This window comes from Fringilla coelebs, assembly GCF_963513975.1.
Source record: "Fringilla coelebs genome assembly, chromosome: 18".
Classification (NCBI taxonomy): domain Eukaryota; kingdom Metazoa; phylum Chordata; class Aves; order Passeriformes; family Fringillidae; genus Fringilla; species Fringilla coelebs.
In genome coordinates this window covers 6,277,263-6,297,919 of record NC_140044.1, presented here as the reverse complement: position 1 = coordinate 6,297,919, position 20,657 = coordinate 6,277,263, and the positions used below count along the sequence as shown (strand labels likewise).

The following is a 20,657-nucleotide window of genomic DNA, read 5'->3' as shown; positions in this document are numbered from 1 at the left end:
CTGCTGGGGGAATGGTTTGGTTTGAGTGTGCCAAGGCCAGGAGGGGGATGCTGGTGGGGGCTGAGAGCCAGCGGGCACTGAGCAGAGCTGCCTCGTGCCCCTGGGGAGTTGTTGCTGCACGATGATCTCACCTCCTTTTATGCCTTATTGCTTCTGTCTCCCTGACTCCATATGACACACGCTTACGTGTCAACTTTTCACTTCTTATATGGCAGCAGAGAGAAAAGGCTTAATATCGTAAAGACAAGCTGGCAGCTGGGAAGTAGCCCATTTAGTCATCCACCTTTGCGTCAGAGGCTCTGCCAGCCCCTTCTCTGGCTCTGCCAGGCAGCTTCTCCCTCCTCTGCCTGACCTGGTGTCAGCCACATGGGCTAGAAATCCCTGTCAGGAAAGCACCTCCCTGAGCAAACAGTGCTGTTGGACCCCAGTCCTGTGCTGGGGCAAAGCAGTTTGTGTTCCACAAACACATCTGTGTGTCCAGCTCGGGCCAAATTTGGGCAGAAACAACCTGGGGTTTTGTTTAAGCTTTTGGAGTTTTGCAGTTGTTTTTTACCCAGAACCTACAGGGCTGAGGGTGACGTGTCACAGCAGATTCAAAGTACCTTGGGCTGTGACAATCAGCACTGAAGTGTCTCAGGAGGTTTGGAGCTCAGAAGGAACCCAAGAATGATTGACAGATAAATCTGTGGATGGCTAAAGTGGCAGAGGAAAGATCAGTTCATATTTTCCATTTCTTCTGCTCTTTCCCTACACACTGGGGAAATCTGTATTTGCTGCTCAGGAGCAGGTGCTGAACCATGTGCTGCCTCATCCCAGGAAGGTTGTCTGTAGTTGGCTTTTTACATCTGGCTTCCCCTCAGTGCTCAGCCTTGTGCAAGCACCATGCTTGGGCTCTCTCTTCTCTCATCCCTTGGTTTCCAAAGTGATGATGGAGTGCTTTGGCTGCAGTGTGTCAGACACTCGAGCTGGACCAACACCTCCAGCTCAGTCTGTTTGATGTCCATCCATGCTGGGAGTACTTCCACACAGCAGCTGTGGGGAAGGGAACTTGGGTTTCAGCAGCTGCTGATGCCTCCTTTCACCCCTCAGCTTGTTGGGGTGGGCTTGTGTTACCAGTGTGGGGACAGCCCTGTCCCCATGCCCACAGGTGAGGAGATGCACAGGGGGCTGGTGCTGTGACTGCTGTCGTGGTGGAGGTGGAAGCTGCTTTCCACCAGAGGTGTCCAAACAGCTGGGAGAAAGGGAGCTGAATTAGAGGAGTCTTGGAGCTGAAATCCCTGACTCATTTGTTCCTCTGAATCCTTGCGGCTCCTTCCTCACTGGCCCCTTCTTCAACCACCCTTCTCCCTGTTCACCTCCAGGTCCACAGTGCTAATGCTGCCCTGCAGCCCCTCTGGACAGCACAAAGAGCACACACAGCCCTGAAGGTCGTCCCAGACCTCCTCAGGTGGGGAAGGACATCCTTGCCCAACACCTGCACTGCCACACTCCTTGTTGCTGTTCTCACCCTGGCTCACACAGCTTGTTTTCCCATTCCTGAGGGCTCCCGATCAGCAGCACCACGGGAAGGGTTTTACAAGACCCTTGTCACCTCACCCTGAGCCATCAGGTGGTTTCCTTCAGCAGCAACTGTCCTGGGGCTGCTTCCTTCCCACTGCTCCAAGACATGCTTGTCCAAAAGCATCTCCAAGAATTTATCCACACTGAATTCTCCTGCTGATGTTTCGACACGTTGGCTCCACAGAGGCTTTCAATTTGGGATGAAAAGTAATTATTGCCAGGGTGCAGTTTAGCTGTTGTGTTTTACAGTGCTGGTAAGGTTAAAAGAAATAATAATAATAATACAAGAAAGACTCAGCCAGAGTAACTGCCTGCAACATGCTATTTGCATTTTTAAGGAAATACTTCTTTGAGACAGCTTGGGTGAAAGGTCGGCATTTGCATATAAATGGAAAAGAAAGTGTGTGATGCTGGAAGTTACATCTATATTATTTTCTCAGCAGTGAGCTGCTGTTCTGGAGATTAAGGGACGCCGTTTGCATTTGGCTTTTGTTGAATAGAGAAGGTACCAGGAAAGGCAAATTAGAACAAAATAATGAGGGAGATGTGCAAGTAGAAAGAAGCAACATCCTGTTTCTGAGGGATGCTCTCCTGCATGCCTGACACCTCACACGCCTGCTTGCACATGGGCGCGCGGGGATGAGTGTGGGGCTCCCCTTGCGTGTACAAAAGGATGGATGCTGGGGAGGGGTCCCTGCTGTGAATAAGCCTGGCAGAAAGGAGGATGATGGTGCTCATCATTTGGAAGGGATATGCTGGGGTTTGCATGTTATTTTTTTTTATTTTTAATATTGTTATTTTTTATTTTCATCAGGCTCAGGTATGTTTGGGAAGGAATTAACAGCCGTCTCAATGAGGTTCCTTCAATTGCAGTAGGAACATTCATACTTTGAGGCTGGCAGGGCAAAGGCAGGAGGCAGAGAAATCCACAACTCAGGTCTTGGAGGGGTCCACATTGGCTGAGGGATTTTCCAGGCCCTGCTGCTGCCCTGGGCCTTGGAAACACCAGAAGGATTCTCTGGTGGAGAACCCCAGTGCTTTGTTTCCCTTCTTGTTGGTGGCCTCCCTCACCACACTCTGAGCAGCTTTGTGCTCTGACAGCTCCCCCACGGAGCTGGGGGAAAATCAGATGTTGAACAATGTTCACTCTTTAATCTTTTTGATCAATACTTAAGAACACCGTGCAGGCAGCAGCGGTGCTGTGGGCACGCGGCTTTTGTTCCTCTCTGAAGAGTACACAAGTGGTTCAAGGATGGAAAGTGAAAAACACCTCCTTTTTATACCTTCTGCTGTGTCCTGCTGCTGTGTGCTGCGCTGCTGCCACTTGGTAGGAAAAGAAAAAAGGCTCTAATAAAAAACTCTTATTAACTGGCTGTGAACACTGGAGCATGAATATTGCTCCTAATGAGGAGACACCGCAGCCTCATTTGCTTCCCTTGCATTGTAGGTGCACAGGGCTTCAGCTCCTGCTGCCCTGGGTGACACAGAGGAACAGGAGGGAATGCTGTTCCTTCCCTAGAGCAGAATTTGCTGTGCAGAGGTGCTGGGCAGAAAAAGGACCCCAGATGAAGGGTGGCACAGCCATCAGCAGGGTCTGGGGATGGCAGGTCCCATGGCAGGGTGATGCCTGTACCCTGCTCCTACTGGATTTTGAGCTTGTTAAGGAACCCCACCACTGAGGGTTTTGCTCCCTCTCCAAGGAGCAGTTTTCCATGCTTCTTCCCATTTCAACATATTTTTGTGTTTGGGAAATCTGAATCTTTTTGTGATTCAACTAGTTGCTCACTGTCCTGTCCTGGAGCTGTGGGGAAGGGGTGATTCCCTGTTCCCATCAAGGACCTGACAAAGAGTTCAAGAGCATGCAAAAGTGCCAGGTATGACAGGAGAAAGCATGAGCTGGCAGGGCTGCTGAGGTGAGCACAGGGGTGGCACAGCTGCCAGCATCAGAAGCAGGATGAGCCAAGAGGTGAGGTGGCAGGGGCTGGGAAGGAGGATGTGAGTCACTTGTGCTTCAGGCAGTGCTGGAGCAGACAGCCAGGCAGGGGATGCTCCCTGGGCTGCAGGAATGGCTGGAAGGAGAGCAGCAGGTTCTTGTGGCTGGAAATGGAGAAGCAGGAGCACAGTGCTGGTGGTGACCTGCCCTCTTTCCCTTGGCACAGTCTGGTGCTCCCCTCCTGTGTCCCGTGCCCCAGGACCTGCAGAGCTGAGCAGGCTGTACTTGGCTGTCAGCACTGAACACCTCGGAGCGGTGCTGGGGCTGAGCCAGTGGCTCAGTGTGTCAGCAAGGCACAGGCTGCAGGGGCTGCTTGGCAGGGAAAGCACTAGGAAGGCTCCTTCCCAATGAAATCAAACCCTTCCTTATAATAATAAAAGGTCAGAGTGCGCATCACAAATGTCATGATGTCACAGCATGTGGTTTGGTGGCAGGGTAGGCTGAGCCAGCACTGTGTGTTTGTTGGGGCAGTGGAATCACAGAGGCAGTTCACTGGTGCAGTGAGTTTTTTGGGTCTCTGGACAGCCATGTAGTGCTGCTGGGCACCCTCTGGCTCTGTGCTGCTGTGAGAGGAGCCACGGCTGGGAATGATGTGGGGCTGAGGAGCAGAGAGCCCATGAGCAAACTCTGTCTGCTGAGCAAACACAGTGACAAGGTCAGGTCCCCACAGCTCAGCCCCAGTTTTTAGGAGGAAACTGCATGTGACCCCTTAATTTTTCTTTTTATGGAGATTACAAACACATTGGGACTTTTTCCAGGGGAGAACATCAAAGCTTAACATCCCCTGGATCCCTGGTAGTGTCCAAGGCCAGGTTGGATGGGACTTGGAGCAGCCTGGGATAGTGGAAGGTGTCCCTGCCCATAGCAGGGGGTTGGAATGAGATGAGCTTTGTCCTTTCCAACCCAAATCATTTGAGGATCTCCCTGGTGATTGCCCAGCTCCTCTCTAAACGTGATAAGGAAAACTATCTTCAGTTTAGCAAATGAGCAAAGTAATCCACAATCCAGCCAGCCATGCTAGATCTCCCATCCATACATCCCATCTTAACTAATTATTAAATCATATTTGCTGATAAGTATGAGATGTAATATCTATTACACAGCTGTTAAACCTCAATTAATATGTTTTAATGATCAGTCGTTTACTGTGCAATATACAATTAACATCCGGTATTAGATCTTAAATTAAATGCGTGTTTGGGAAGCTAAATTTGCAGCACTGAACGCAGCCCTGCTGCAGTAAACAGAGATAATTGCCTGGAATATGCAGCATTCCTGTGCCCTGAGAGGGGGCTAAACCAACCCTCCTGGCATGGGAGATGAATGGAGGAGAATTGCTGGAGAAGCTGGGTTCTACTTGTTCACTCTATTTTGATTCCTACAGAGGTTTAAATTCCTTTCCTTTGGAAAAAAGCACCCTGATGCAGAGCTGCTGTTCCTGCAAGTGGGAAGGTTGAGGTGCGTGGGGTGCTGGCTCAGAGGGGTTTTTACTTGGTAAATGTTGGGCAGGAGCGTGGGGCAATTAATTGTGCTGAGTCCTGGGGCTGTGTGAGGGTGTTCAGTGCTGCAGCTTGGAGCTGAGACTGAGGCCTTAAACCAAAGATAAGGCTCATGTTACCTGCCAGCAGGACAGCTCTCACTGCACCAAGGGCTTGGGCCCTGCAAGGCAGTAAATTCACTTATTGGTGTTCTCCAGGCAGTGGTCACAGAGCTGTGTGTGGGCAACAAAGTGAAAAATCACAGAAACCCGGAATGGGCTGGGCTGGCTCCTTAAAGATCATCTTGTTCCAGTTCTCTGCAGTCAGGGACACCTTCCATGATTGCAGACTGCTCCTAGCCCTGTCCAAACTACTTCCAGGGATCCAGGGGCAGCCACAGCTCCTCTGGGCAGCCTGTGCCAGGGCCTCCCCACCCTCTGAATAAAGAACTTCTTCCTAACCCTGAACCTAAGTCTCTGGTTTAGTCTTAAGCTGCTGCTCTTTATCCCACTACTATTCACCCATGTAAAAAGTTTCTCTCCCTGTTTTGTATAAAATGCAGGGGTGTCAGGCAGCCAGCAGTGCAGAGGGGTGCAGCAGCCCAGGAGTGCCTTCTCCAGATTAGAGAAGGTGTACAATTTGGTTTTGAGATTTTTTTTTAAATTCATGTAAATGTTGGGGCCACAAAATGCTCCCTCTGATCCCTGACACTGCTGCAGTGTCTGCTCTGAGAAGTGGGCCCGCATTGTCTGGTGGGATGCTGAAGGATCAGCCTGCTCTCAGCATGCTGCTGCCTCCTTCACTCAGGATTCACCTTTCCTGTGAAAAATGCGCCTGAACAAAAATGAAGAAAAATTTTCCTCCCTTCCTTTTTCTTTTCTTACTCTTGGAGGAACAAATGAAGATTGATATGTTTTTCCTCTAGTCTTTCAGTTTGAATATGCAGTGATGCATCTTACAAGGAAAGGAAGCCTTCACCCCCCATGTTTCCTCTCCAGAACCTTCCCCTCACCCCATCACTTTGTTATGGCAGGTGTAACCTCTGCAGAGATTTGGGGATGGGCTGGGGCTGCAGCTGGGGCTCCCCTGGCACTGTGAGGACATGTGTGAGAGCTGACTGCCACCAGGTACCCCCTTAGTCATTTTCTATTCATCCTCACCCCAAAGCTTCCTATGAGGTTTGTTGTGTTTATTTTTGGGGGACTTTTCCGTGATTCCTTGGAGGGTTATTTTTTTTTTTTTTCTGCCAAATTAATGCTTTCTTCTCTCTTTGGAAATGTGAAGTAAAACACACATGAGTCTGATTAGCACTCCAAATTGCTGTGGTCTCCCTCCCAAGTTTCCACATCATCTTTGGGGTCAGATAATGGTGACTCAAACCTATTAAGGAACTTGTTCTTTTGTACCAGGATTCCCCACAACTTGCAACGCTTTGGTTCACAGCTGTAGATATCCCAGAGGGGGACAGACAGATTCAAGGTTTGGGAAGAGCCTCACTTGGCAGAGCATGGTGGTGGCTTGTCATGAATGTTGATGGGGAAAAGCAGCCTAAGACTCCAGTGTGTGCTCCAGCCCTGCCTGGGTCCTGGCACTGAGGAGGGAGGTGGTGGGGGAAAGCTGCTGGTTTCCTTTGGGATTGATCCATCAGACCACCTGAGCATCTCAGTAATTTTCCAAGGGGGTGTGGATGCAAGTGCTGCAGGCTCTGAGCGCTCACTGTCCAACCTCAGTGCCAGGAGGGACCCCAGAATATGCTGTTCCCTCTGGGATCTGTTCCCATGGCTAAAAACCATATTTAAGGCACTATCCCACAGCTGCTCGTGGGTGGCCCAGGCAGGGGTTAACAGACATGTCCTTCACACAACCACTGAGCTTCATTTCTGCTGAAGCCAGGATCCAGAGGGAGGTGGAAAGGGCAGAGCCAGCAGTGCAAGCTGATCCTCCCTGGGGACCAGATGCATTTAAGCAGCATGGAATAGAGGAAATCTGATTCCAGCGTTGACACAGCTGCCTTGGCCATTCCAGCTGGGCTGGGCAGAGGGACTGGGGCAGGCTGGAAGGCTGTGGCCAACACACCCTCAGCCTGGCCAAGGCTCCTTGCCCCAATACTCAGTCCTTTCTCACCTCTTGCTTAGAGGGATGAAGTCATGGGACATGAGGATGGGGTCTTTGGCAAGGATAAGATGGCACTTTGAGCCAGATTTAGCCACAGCAGCTTCCAGGATTCACCCTTGGGCTCACGTGAGAAAACAGGCCCAGAGAGGATGAATCTGCAGGTGCTGCTAATTTTTCCTCCTCGTGGTTGAATCTCATGACATCTCATCCTTTCAAAAATCTTCTAAGCTATCTTTCAGGTTATCCAGGATCCATTGTTTGCACAGTTTAACCCTCTCTGCTCCTGCCCCTACTGCATCCCACAGAGGATGCTCGTGTTTTAAAATGTGCAGCTGGGAGAAGGATGCTGAGGGAATTGCTTTAGATAAGCAGGCAGGCAGTGCTGACCTATGAATGTGCTATTGAAGCATCTTTATTTCTTCTTGTTTGATATTTCCCCCCTCTGTTCTCCTTTCTTCTGTCCGTTTCTATCTTTCCCTCGTTTTCTTTGGTTTTCATCATCTGCTTGGCCATCTGTGCCTCCCCACTCCCTTTCCTCAGAGCTTCTCCAAAGCAGAATAATGTTTCAGCAACTTTTGGATTTTGTCTTCAAGCCCTGAGCCTTTTCTGAAGGTCCAGGCCAGAGCAAAGTGCTTCAAACATGGTTTGGAGTCTCTAACACAAATGATTATCCCGTGACACCTAGAAAAGTTCCTCCAGCTGCCCTCTTGGCTTCAGAACATACATAATAAATAAAGGGGACTTTGACAGTCGAACCATCTTGGATGTACATCACTCCAAGATTGAGTTATCCCAGTCTTTCAATGTTAATTTTCAACTGTTAACAGTGTGTTTTCCAACTGAGGGCCGAGCTGAGCAGAGCTGCAGTGTTTGGAGTAGGCTGAGGGTGGAAATTCTTTATGGTTTGGGCTCTTGGCCTTGGCACAGCACCCTGGGGTCCTGCTCGGGGCATGGAGACCCTCAGGATCTGTATGGCCATTAAAGAAATCAGGGAATAAACACTGCATTTCTACCTCTGGTTGGTGCTGCTGAGGGGGGCTGGGCTGACTCTGGGTCCTGACCTTGTTTTCCTCTCTCCCTGCCCAGAAAATGAGTTTCGGGGTGAGCTGCTGAGCCAGAGGTGGACCTGTGGAGAGAAGATCAGCAGCTGCGAGGGAGCCGCCGGCCTGCACGGCACACGCATCAAGGTGGGCACACAAGCAAGGACTTTTTTAGGACAGTGACCCCCACACCCATGACCTGGCCACGGGACAAGGGCCACATGTGCTCCAGCTCCTTCTGGACCAGCTGGGGGAACGGAGCCTTTGTTCTGATGGGCAGCACTTGGAAATCTCCGTCTCCTCGCTCCAGCCAAGCCTCCTGTGTAGTGAATCCGGGCAGGGAGGGCTTCCAGCTGTCAAAGTTTGGCTTGGAGTCCAGATATTTAAATCCTTGCCTTCCTCTCCGGTGCCATCCTTCAAGGGTGGCTCAGATCTGGGTATTTAGGTCACTCCCAGCCCTGTTAAAATAGGCTCTTTCTCCCGGGCGCCGGCTGGTCGGAAGGAGCCCCTTGAACACCAGGTGAAGCTGTGGTGCCTTTAGAGGGGACAAGCGAGTCATTCATCCCCACCGGGACCCTGGACAGCTCCCGGGGCTCAACACAGCCACTCATTTACTGCTGCAGCTGTGGCTGATGAAAGAGGTACAGCCAAGGCTGTCAAACCTCCCGGCAGATTCACTGCCAGCAGATTAGGAAGCTTTAATTAGGCAGAGAACTGGGCTGTTCATTGCACAAATGGTACTTCCTGTCCTATTTTGGCCTCTCAGTAGTCAGACACCGTCTCCGGTGAGTGGATGGACCCACCTGGGTGATGAGGAAGCTTCCTTAGGTGACTGATGCTACCAATTCTTCCTGTATCCCTAGATAAACCAAACCCTGGGAAAATTCCAAACCAGCAAAAATCCACACTTAAAAACATCCTTCTTCCCTAACAAGCTGTCAGCTGCACGCAGGTGTCGCCCGGAAAGCTCACACCTTCTTAGAAAGCAGAGTAAGCAGTTGTTGCTATATTTAAAATGAGCTCAATTAAGGCTTTTCTATTGAACCTGCCAGATAAGCACTTAGGTTAGATTTAATAAGATTGTCGTATGTTAATAAAGTAATGATTACAAAAGGTAACATTCCCAGTACCTGGCACTCATCTGGTGCTCTGTCTCTAACAAGCACATCACGAATATTAACCATTTCTTGCAATCCCCAGCTCTGCTTATCTGTGTTTTATCAGAGTGCCTGGCTCAGGGGTGAGAGGAGGGGATGGGGAGGGGGAGTCTGAAGGGAGCCTGGATATTGTGTGAGTGTGCAGCCCTCTTACCTCATGGGGGGAGAGGTCCTGATCACTCTCTAACCTTTGGATCTGCATTGTGTGCACATGCTTGCACTTCTCTGTGTGCTCATAAATATATATTGTATTTAAATGTAGTTTTTCATGCCAGTCACAGCTCGTAATCCACAGGATGTGCAGCAGTGAAGGACAATGGGATGTGGGGCACGTTTACTTATTTATTTTTGCCTCTAAAGAAGTCCAGGCATGGGATAAAATTTCCCATGACAGGTTTGAAATGAGATCTCTGCAGTGCTGGGGAGAGCTGATCTCTGCATGGAGCCAGCTGAGCTCAGACACTGCTGCCAGGGCTCATCCTGGACATTGGTGTCTGGTGGCAAAAATGAACTTTTGCCTCCCAAATCTCTATTTCCCTGTGCCACTGGGGTCTAGCTGGGAGGCAGCTGAGTAGCAGGTGGGTTGTTGTTGGTGAGGGCTGACTGCTGTCAGGACAGGTAGGGCGGATGGTGGTGGGGCCCCCAGAGCCCATCCCTGCCGTCCCCTTCGCAGAGCTCTCAGCAATCCCCTCACATTGTGCCACCCAAGGATAATCTCATGCAAAAGGCAGCTGGCTTATCACAGAGCTGGAAAACAATGAGATTGAAGAACTACAATTATTTCCCCCCCCTCTTCCCTACCCCTCCTCTTCTGGCACGAGAGCCGTCGGCACGTACTGAGCCGCTCGGGTCTCGCCGGCATTGGGATTGCGCGCTGTAGCACTTCCCAGGAGTGGAGAGGAAGGTGTGTGTCAACTCCAAGCACGGCCTCTGCAATCAGCCAGCCTAATGCTGGGCTGTCAGCGCTGTGGAGGCAGCGGTGCAGCTGCGCCTGTGTCAGATGTGATGCTCAGGAGCAGCTTTTCTGCTCCGCTTCCCCCGAGTGTGGAGGATGCTGCTGCCATCGCGGCAGCGCTCGGGAAACGCTTCACTCGCAGCGCTGGGTGATTCTGGGGGGGGCTGGACCCTTCCTGCAAATGCAAAGTGACAGCACGGCTTCAGGAGGATGTTTGTGACACAGCTGGAGTGTCAGATTCGAGGTGGGTACAAGCTGTGGGTTTGCATTTCGACATGTCAAGGCAAAATCCTCCCCCCTCCCCGACTCGGAGCCCGGGAACACCGTGCAGGGTGTCCTTTCCTGGAAGCAGTCAGAGCAAAAGGCAGACGGGAGCTTATTCAGCTGAGAACAGGACTCACAATAGGTGGAATGTCAGGAGGATTTAAATCAAGCAGCTAGGAAGACCCTGAAGGAAGGAGAAGGAAAAAAAAATCCCTCTAATCTCAGAGTGTGGTTATAAAATAGCAGCTGGGAGCTACTATTGAGCCTTTTTTTAAAAGTAGAGGCACACTGTTGATCAAGAGTATTTCTTCCTCCATCACCCCTTATTTATTTATTTTGAAAATTCACAGCTAGAGAAGGTCCAGCAGGACAAAGTCCTCCTCGTTTTCTGCAATGAACAAAGATGCCATGGTGCTTTATAGAGAGGAAAGGGGAGAAATTTGGAGACCCAGATCCAGGTCTCTCCACCCGTGTTCAGCCTGCAACAGCCAAGGAGGAATTCCTCAAAGGAAACAAAAGAGAGGAGAAATGAGGATAGGCCATCCAACCCATCCTCACTGAGAGGAAGTTTGGCTGCCTTTTCCCTTGAGGAGCTAAAGAAGGGACTCTTTGGATCTTCAAGAGGGGAAGGACCAAGCAGAAAACCCCTTTTCAACAACTCTGTAGGAAAAAATGTCATTTCTTCTGGCACTTTCCTTCTGCTGCTAAGCAAATATAAGTTGGGGGGGGTTTAAAAACTAAAAATAGAGGCACTGTGTGTCTGTCTGTCCCTCTAAAGCTCAGATGCTGCTTCTTGCAATTGGCATTTTGCTACATCTACAAATGAGCACCGATGGAAGCTCTGCTGCTTTCAGTGTAAAATAAATATTCCTGCTGAATCCTCACCTCCCTTTGTCCAGCTGAAGGGTTTTTCAGCATGTTTATTTTCTCTGAGCTCCGTGGTGCTCTTGAATACATATAAAGTATTACTGCTGACCGGGGGGAATTTCAGCAGGGCCTTTAATGGCAGATTTGCATAGAGCTGTCGAAGCCCAGGCACACCTGGGCATCAGCACGTGCTGGGCTCCCAGTGGGTTTGTGTTCTGTTACATTCCTCGGGCTCCCAATGCAAAGGGAATGTGTATTAAGACAAGAAGGAAGAAGAAAATGTCAACCCTGTAGGTACTCCATAAAATGAAACTTCAGATCCGTGCTGTATTGCTGTCTTGGCAGCAGAACAAGACCTGGGCTGTAGAATCTGGCTGTTAAAATTCACACTGTGCTCGGGTTACACTCTTATTCAAGTTTATCTGTCTGAACATCATTGATTTAAGTCTGCAGCATTGACAAATTATCATTAAAAATTGTAATCTGTTCGTGTCAGGGAGCTCCTTAGTGAGGGTAAACAGGATAGGGGACATTTCTTACTTTTAGAGAGAAAAGAGGGGGGAAAGGGGAACATAGAGATGCAGTCACATTCCCAAGGTTACCCTGACTACCACTGATCTGAATCCTGAAGGGAGTACCCTGAGACCCAGCATAGGGCCCTTTCCTGTAGTATTGGGTCAGGAAACTTGGTAGATGCTGATTTTGATTTAATCTTAGAGATAACCCATGCATAAGGTGAGGAGGTGTGGAATAAACCTCTGTCTTTTCCAGCCAGACTAATGTGCTTGGGACTGGCATCTGGCAGCAATAATTTATTTGCAGGTTTCCTTTTGGGCTGCTTTGTTTTCATTCAGAGTTAAAGCAATAAGACTGAAATCCAGACAGCTCCTCAGCCTGGCTGTTATGTGAACAAGAGAGAGACCTAATGAAAATAGCCTGTCGGTCTCCAGGACTGCAAACATGCACTGTGTGACCTGAAATTTCACATTAAAACGATCTGTCTAGAGGGCTTCTGGCTGAGAAGGCAACAATAAAGGACAATGGTTTCATGTAACCTTCCTGCATCTGAGCCTGATATCACAGAGGCTCCAGAAGCACAGTCAGGGCTCTGCCAGTTCTTTAGGTTGCCTGAGGAGGAGCAGGGGCTGAGCTCCATAATGGATCTTATTCCTGGTGTTTCTGCACTTTGAAGGGAAAGGAGGATTTTTGAGGATGATCCTGATGTTGGTTTAAGCTAAAAAAAAAAGAAGCTTGATGGTAGAAAACAGAATCTGGGAGCACAGAGCCCTCCCCATCCCAACGCTGATGTAAGTGAAACATTATAAAAACACAGCAGTTGGGCTGTATCAGGATCTCTCAACAAGCCATGGGGTGTTCCTTATGGAAAAAACTTCCAATAATCTAGAAATTTGGAGTTGGGTTGTTTTGGTTTTGTGGTGGTGGTGGTGAGGTTTTTTGGGGTTTTTTTTGGTAGAATAGGCCAAACAAGGCAGCCTATTTGGCTTTTCCATTCTTTGGTCCTTAGCAAGGTTGGGTCACCAGATGTCCCTTCCAGCCCTGAGAATTCTGTGACTCTGTGGGTCTGTCCCTGCCTTAGGTGGCTCCTGTCCCCTTTGCCCATGTGGTGACTGAATCTGCTCCTGCCTTCCCAGGGTGTTTGATCCTGGCTTGGAAGAGGAATGGGAGGCAATGGGAGGAATTGCTCTGAGGTGCTGTGGTGTAGTGAGGAGCCTGCATGCCAGCTCACATGATATTTAACTCCCAAAGACAAATGTGACCTGAAATGGGATCTCCCCTATTTATAGATAAGCAGCTTGAGCCCGTCCCACCTGTCTGGCTAAGAAAAATGAAATTTTGCTTTGCTCTTCCATGCTGTCTGTGTGGGTCCTGGCCCCTCACAGGCACTGCCCATTGCCCTCCCCACAGCCTGACCTCCTCTGCCCCTTTGATCTGCAGGAAACCCATATTGCCCCATCACACACCGATCCCCTGTGAGAATTGTCAAAAGAGGAAATAAAGAGAGAGGAAAAAGACAGAGAAAGGCCTCTCTGGGGTTGCTGTTGGTGGAGGCTCCCAGCAGTGCAAGGTGCTGTGGCGCTGGCGGCGTTAGGGAGCGAGCTCCGCGCGCCGGCGCTGGGAGGCTCATAAATGTAATGAAGTCCCTGTGACACCTGCTCCTCTCCACTCTTTAAACCAGAGCCATTGGTCCGCAGGGAATGGGGCTTTAAAAATACAAATTATAGTAATTGTCTGCTGTGCTGTTGGGAAGATTGTAATAAACGCGGAGCACAACACCGCCGTGCCATGAGCTGAATGCTGACAGGGTGCATAAATTGCTCCAGGTTTTGATTCCCCTATACCCCCCCCTTATTTTCTTTTTTCTTCTTTCCTCTCCAACCTCCCCATCTAACAAATCATTGTGTGATAACTTTGAATTCCTGGAAGGTGGCAGTGGGAAGGAGAGAGGTGCCTGGGGAAAACTTCATCCCTCCTCTGAGGGGTTTTTAGCTGTGATGCCCCAAGGGCTGGAGACCGTGGTCCCCTCTCCCTGCCTGTCCCAACAGCCTCCCTCCCTCCCTCTTTGCTGCTCCTAAACCTCAGGGAAAGGACCAAGCAGTGCCTCCTTTGAGGGTGAGGAGCCCCTGGGAACTGGGAGCAGCATTCATCAAGACGTTTTTAGGGTGCATGTGGGGATTCAGCAGCACTTTTTACCCTACCTGTACCATCCCTACTGCCCCTGGAGCAGCACATGCTCTACGTGTATGTCCCTTCCTGCCCCTGGACCAGAGACAGCAGAGGTGGTGTCCCTGCTCTGTCAGGGGTGCTGGAGCCATGGAAACTCCTCATTTAGGAATAATACAGGAGCTGGCTTGTGCCTTCTCTAACTGGGCCTGTAGAGGATGTTACAAAGAGAGTTGGTTTTTATTACGTCAAGTCCCACTTGTAAATGGTTCTTTCACCTCCTTTTCTCTGTCCTTGTAATCTCTGGAGGAAATGTCCCACGTGGTAATGCTGCAGTAAAACCCAAATTGTCTTCCCAGCCTAGCAGGCTCTGACCCCCTGCCCTGCTCACACCCTGATCTTGCCATTCCCCCTTGGCATTTACAGCCAAACACTCCTGCCTGCAGAGAGGGCATCTGTGTCAAGAAAAGCAGAAAGCAGTTCCTTGACCACTTCAGCAGCTCCTTTGACAACATTAATGAAATCCCACTTATATCATTCCAGCCATGCCATGGAGGTCCCTGCTTTCCTGCTCCCACCTCCAGGCACTGCCTGGTTTCAAAGGTGCTGTACCCCCAGAGGTGGCTGCACTTCAGACTTCTGCTACCTTGTGGCATGTGGTGATGTTTAATTAATATCCAGAACTTTGAAGTCCCTGATGTTACTTATTCATGCCCGTGTTCCCTGCAGACCTTGCGTTTGATGTCCATGTTGTGAGTTATTTAGATGCAGTCATCTTTGTGGCAAATTTAAGCAGAGAGGAGAGGTTGTTCTTTAGGGCACTTGTGAAAAATTGCCCTTGTTCAGGCTGGAGATCAGCTCAGACACATATTCAGAGATTTCTGATTCTGTGTTGGCATTCCACCCAGGTGCTCACAGCAGTTCTGTGCTGTAAATCCAGAGAAATCAGCTCTGCCTTTAACAAGGGCTATCTCGTGCACAGCCAACACATCTGGGTGTTTGTTCCTCTGTGCCACTCAACAGACAAAGTCCTTCCTGTGTCCCAGGATGTGGAAATTAATTCAAAATTTCTAAATCTGGGCACTGTGGGTTGAACAACAGCAGCAAGGTAAGAAGCCTCCATCTCAAAAACACAGGAAATCTTTCCCAGCCACCCACAAAGCCAAACCACATACGAGCTTGTCCTTTAATGATGATTTTCTGGCTATCTTTCAGTAATGGTTTTTTTCTTTCTGTTGCAGATGAGTTTAGAAAATGATGATAAGAGAGCACGCACGCGATCCAAGTCTATCCGAGGTGAGTGGGAGCACTGGGCTGTGCAGACCTCATCTCCCTGCACTTCCCTTGCTCCAAATAGGCTTTGGTTTTTCAAGTCCAGGCTTAACTCTCAACTGGTCCCTACCCCTGCCTAAACCCCACTGAAATTTGTCTAAAAAAACCTGCAAAAGTCCCAGCCACAAAACTTTATAGGTCCTTATGATATTTAACCCTCATCCACTACAGTCAGTTGAAGGAAAATAACAAGCAAATAAGGAAAAAGCCCCTGTGCCTGCTTTGCTGTAGGGGATGGCAATCACTGGAGCTTCAGATCAGCTCCCAGGGCTTTCATCAGGCTCATTCTGCCAGCAGCTTTGAAGTCACACATCTGAGAGTGCCTGGCAGAAGTAGCTCATGCTGCAGAAGCAAATGGGCCATGCCCCGGCAGGGATGGGGGGACAAACAACTGGTTAATGCAAAGATTGATTGTGATTTATTTCTGGATTAAAAAAAAAAAAAGAAGAAGAAGAAGAACTGGAACTGAAATTCTGTGCATGTTTTCTGTCTGGGAGGAGATGAGAGGCTCTGATAGAGGCCAGGGTGTCACCTCAGGTATTCCCATAGCCATGGATGATGGTTACAGACCAGCATCTCTATTTTATGGTTCATTTTTGTGGCTGTAGATGTGACGAGTGACAAAGGTGGCTGAAAGTGAGGAACCAACAAGGTTGGAAAGGTGTGATGGCTGCAGGGACTGCAGCTTCATGCTACAGCTTGGCTGGGCCACCTTCCTTTTGTCCTCACCTTCCTTCCTCCTTGCTCTTTACAGCATCTGCACCTTTTAAAAACAAAATCCAACCCAGATGTTGCCAGCTGTGTTGCGCTGAACTTGAATATTTGGATTTCATTGCTTTGTTGCACGTACACAAAGGTGCTCATTCAGGTTGCAAATGAGACTGCCCTGATTCTATTTATTTTCTCACACCCTGCCTTTTCCACACTTGAATCTGGGTTTCTCGATGTGAAAAGGTAATTTATTGCCTGCACCCTGGGACTCGTCACTGCCTCCAGTTTGTTGAAGCTTGTGAGTCATCCCACTGGGAGCTGGATCCCAGGAAACCCAATTAGCTCAAACAAATTGAGCAAACGTGTTATGGTTTTTAGCCTGGGCAAATTTAGACTTGTGCTGAGGGATTTTTTTTTTTTTTCCTCTTGATTATTTGGATTCCTGGCTGGATGTATGGTTTCAGCTGCGATGTGAGGTTGTTGTATGTTCTTGTTGTGAGGAGTGAGAAGCCCATTATTCACAAGTGGGGAATAATCCCTAAAAGTCCTACAAACTCTTGTTTACCCTATACCCCGAGTAAGAAATCCCAGCCATCTGTCTGAGCATTGGCAGGGGACTCCTGCATCAGTCTGATGGGACAGGGAGAGGAGAAAGATGCTGGTGTTATAGAGGTGAACGTAGCCATTGCAGGAAAACAGCTGTGAAGTGTGAAAGAAGAAATTGATGAGCAGCTTTAAAGGCCAAAAAGAGAGATGAAGGCATTAGAAAGCTCAGTCTTTATTTAGAAGTGTTTGAGTTACATGCATGCATGTCAGAATAGCTCCATTGACTTCAAAGTCATCATGGATTCAAAGAACAGAGGCAGTCCCTGATGCTGCCAGTGTGCACTCACCTGCTTGAAAATCAGCACGGGTGTGAGGATTTACAAGGCAGGATTATAATTTGCCACAGGCAGGCATGCAACAAAGGACAACAGGAAACATTGTCCCTTTCTTTTCCAAATGGGATGTCCAGGGAGGAAACAGAAACCCAGCTGCTGGCAGGAGAGTTTCAGTCTCGGGGGGCTGGGCACCTCTGGTTTGTTTCTGACCTTGTGTTTGTTTCCATTGCTGCATCCTGCCCTTTGCCCAGTGCCCACGGAGCTCATCGGCCAGGAGGTGAGGTAAGGACCCTGCTCCTGCTTGGCCAAGGGAGGGATGGGGGGGAACATGTTGGGACTGGCTTGAGAGAAGCCCCTCAGCTGGGAAACCTGGGTGAGGGCAGCCAACTCATGGGACTAATGGGGTCTTGCTGGGGGGCTTCTAATGGTGGTTGTGTTCAAGTCCTCAGGGTACCACTAGACTACAAATCAGGGGAATCACAAGAGTTAAAGAAATAAACTGCAGCTCTGGATGAATGACATTACACTGGAGACCCTCCAGCCATCGGCTGTCCCACCCCAGATCTAAACCCCAGTCAAACCTAATGCCCAGGGTTTGTGTTTCAGGATCATTGGGGACACCATCCTATTAAGCAGAGGTTTTTTCCCACATATCTGTCACATCACTTCTGGTGCTGGATGCTCCTTCAGCCCCCCTGTCCTCTGCTCAGTCACCAAGCTCCTGTTGTCACTCATTTAGCAGTGCTGGGATGCCAACAGCAGCGGCCAAGAGAGCAGGAGCAGAGCCTGTGCAGCCTCCAGAGCTTCTCATTAGATGTAACAGCCTCCCCCACCTGCAAGCTCCCACTAAACCTTGCATAGGGACTCATGCCAGAGGTAGGAGCTTTTAACCTGGACAGGCACTAAGAGCAGGGGCTGCCTCTCCTTGCAGCCTCCCGCGTGTGTCAAAGAGTAATTGCACCTAAACCAACCCAATTTCAGGGCATTTTGCTCCTCCACTCTGGGATTACTCTGGAGAGCCGGGAGGAGCCAGCACTGGGCATGCCCCTTCTCCAACTTTTATTGCTGAACACTTGAGTGGAGGTGGTAATTGGAGCAGGTGACATATCTAAGGGGCAGGACAGAGTGCTCCACAAAGCCATCTCTGCAGCTGTCACCTAATTGCCTGAATAACTGGACGATTAATCGACTAATTGGAAGCAGGGCATCGTCTGCATAACAATAAGAAGCCCTTTTGTCAAGCAGATGAAGGCAGCGGAGAGGGGGGGAGCCGTTCGGTGTGGTGGCTCTTGAGAGATGGAGAGCAGCTTTAATATACCTCGAAGCCCGTTTCCCCTGTCGGGACTCGTGCCAAAATACACGAAAACTCCCCAGCGGAGAGTGGGGAGGGAAAGCCTGGCCCAGAGCATGTAGAGCATCACCTTTGTGCTGGTGCTTTTTAAAGGCATTAAATCAACAAAGTGAAGCCAGAAACATCCCAAATCGACACCTGCTTCAGCAAACCTCGATGCTGAACCACTTGTCTCTTTCCTACACACTTTTTATTGCAGGCTTCATTAAACCACATTAAAAATGGGGTGATGGGTAATCGGCTTTTTGATTCAGGAAAACTTATAAAACCCTATAACATCTTCATCAGAGCTGCTGCTGTTTGCCACTGAAAAAGGCCTTTTTCAGGCAAGTCACTGGTGACATAAACACTGCTCTGTCTTTTGGTGTGCAGTCACTGAAAGTGTGGTTGGGGCTGCTTGGGACAGAGCAGCCTCAGTCAGGCCTGAGGACAATTAAAATTAAATAGACTTCTAGATCATCAGCAGCAAAGAGGGAAGCTTCCTCTTCCAGTTGCACATGTTAGTGGGATGAGATCTTGTTCTCCATGACCTCGAGTGTCCTGGTGGAGAAGGGACACTGCTGTCAGGCCAGGCCCCAGGTGTGGTGGGGCTGGGGCTGTGTGTGGATGCCAGGAGAGCTGGGACCCATCCCACAAGAGATGGCCCTGGAGGATGTGCAGCACCATGGGTTCAAGCCAGGTCACAAGCAAAGGGGACAGCAGGAAGGGGATCAGCTTCTACCTCCCCAGAGCACTGCATCCCCTTAGGGGATGTGGTGCCACCAATTGCCCTCTCAGCATTTGCTTTGCTAACCTAAAGCCAGTCAGTCTCCCTGAAGGAAGGATTCCTACTCTCCTGGCAGCTCAGCAGCCCAGGTTTTGGGTTGAATTGTGGGTTTTGAACACAAAGATCTGACTTGTATTCTAGGGAGTTGAAGCATTAATAACCTGCCAGTGCTCCCAGAGCTGCTGCACCCATTAGTGCAGCCAGACCCTCTGTGTCCTCAGCTTTCTGCAAGGGCTGAGCTCTGCTGAGAGCAAAACTCCGAGTCCCTAAAGCCTGACTTTAATGTTGTCCCATGTCTTTTACTCTGAGAATAACATCCTGGCCAGATCCACTCTGGGCTGGTGATGCTTTCTCCCTTTGCACTGTCATCAAGAGATTTCATTAGCTCCTCCAGCTTCCCAGGCTGGGGGTGATACAGTGCTAAATGAGGTTATTAATCCTACACGACTCCAGAATTCCTCAGACATCAGGCAAGTCACTTGGGCATCCTATAATCAATGCCATAATCTGGTTTTGCCAGAAAATGTTTGCTTTAATGCTTCTTATCTGGAGCCCTTACAGCTCCTGAAGCTGGGACTAATTACCCCTGCAGGGGAGGCTTGTGGTCCCGTGTGAGGGATGCTCAAGTGAAGGCAGCAGTGGCTGTGAGCGGGCTCAGAGCTCCCTGCAAGCCTTTAACTCATCTTCTTCTGCAGAACAGCAAGAAAAAAATTGCAGGGATTTGGGAGATCTTGTCACTTAAATCCCATCCATTCCCCCAAAAGCGAGGTTTTGAGGATTTTAGTCCTGGGGATCTCCATCCAACGTGTCTGGCTAAAACCTCCTTGAGAAAGTCCCCGTCTGCTCTTCCCCAAAATAAACACATTTCTTACTGTAAGTGGCCCCAGTTCCCTGACAAGCCACCAGATAAGGGAAAATCCCATGTTTTCCTCCGGAGAAAAAGAAAACTGGAGAGTAGCAGCAGGGAGGCAGAGTGCAGTTGCTGTCTGCCTTTAAAAGCTTGCTCTCACACATGCAAATCTTTAATTAAACACACTCATAAAACTATGGCAAACTGTTCATCTAATTAAATGGGGTGAGTAATTTCATTAATTTTTAGCAAACTGCAAGGCTGCTCTCCTGCCCTCCTCCCTTGGAATTCAAAGGGAGAAACGGAACCATTTGAAGGAAATTAACTTCCTGTTTGCAGTTAGCTTGTTCCTTGGGCACAGGACCTGTTTAACTGACTGTAGGTGATACAATCCTCATTAATCCTCTGGGTTCTCTTGCTGTTCCTGATGGTTGTTTGTTTCCCCCCCAGCTGTCCAACCCCAGGCTGTAATGGCTCAGGACATATCCGTGGGAAGTATGCGAGACACAGAAGGTGAGGTGGGGTTCGAGGCAGTGGGGATGGAAAAATGTGAGCAACAGAGCCAAAGACAGGTGTTCACTGGAGAAAGTCGGGTTCAGAGCAGCAGTCTGACTTGTCTGCCCCAAATCTTCTTGTTTCTGGCTCTCCATCAGTC

At 49.4% G+C, this 20,657-nt stretch overlaps 1 protein-coding gene across 1 annotated transcript in view; it reads left to right on the top strand.

Annotated features, from left to right (window-relative positions):
* MYT1 (myelin transcription factor 1) overlaps positions 1–20,657 on the top strand; it is a gene marked incomplete at both ends in the record, with an annotated part of 61,961 nt that overhangs the window by 13,926 nt on the left and 27,378 nt on the right. Inside the window, 4 exons of the mRNA XM_084217840.1 lie at positions 8,233–8,333; positions 15,353–15,407; positions 17,287–17,317; positions 20,453–20,515. Coding sequence (XP_084073966.1) covers positions 8,233–8,333; positions 15,353–15,407; positions 17,287–17,317; positions 20,453–20,515 — 250 coding nt within the window. The remainder of the gene's footprint in view (positions 1–8,232; positions 8,334–15,352; positions 15,408–17,286; positions 17,318–20,452; positions 20,516–20,657) is intronic.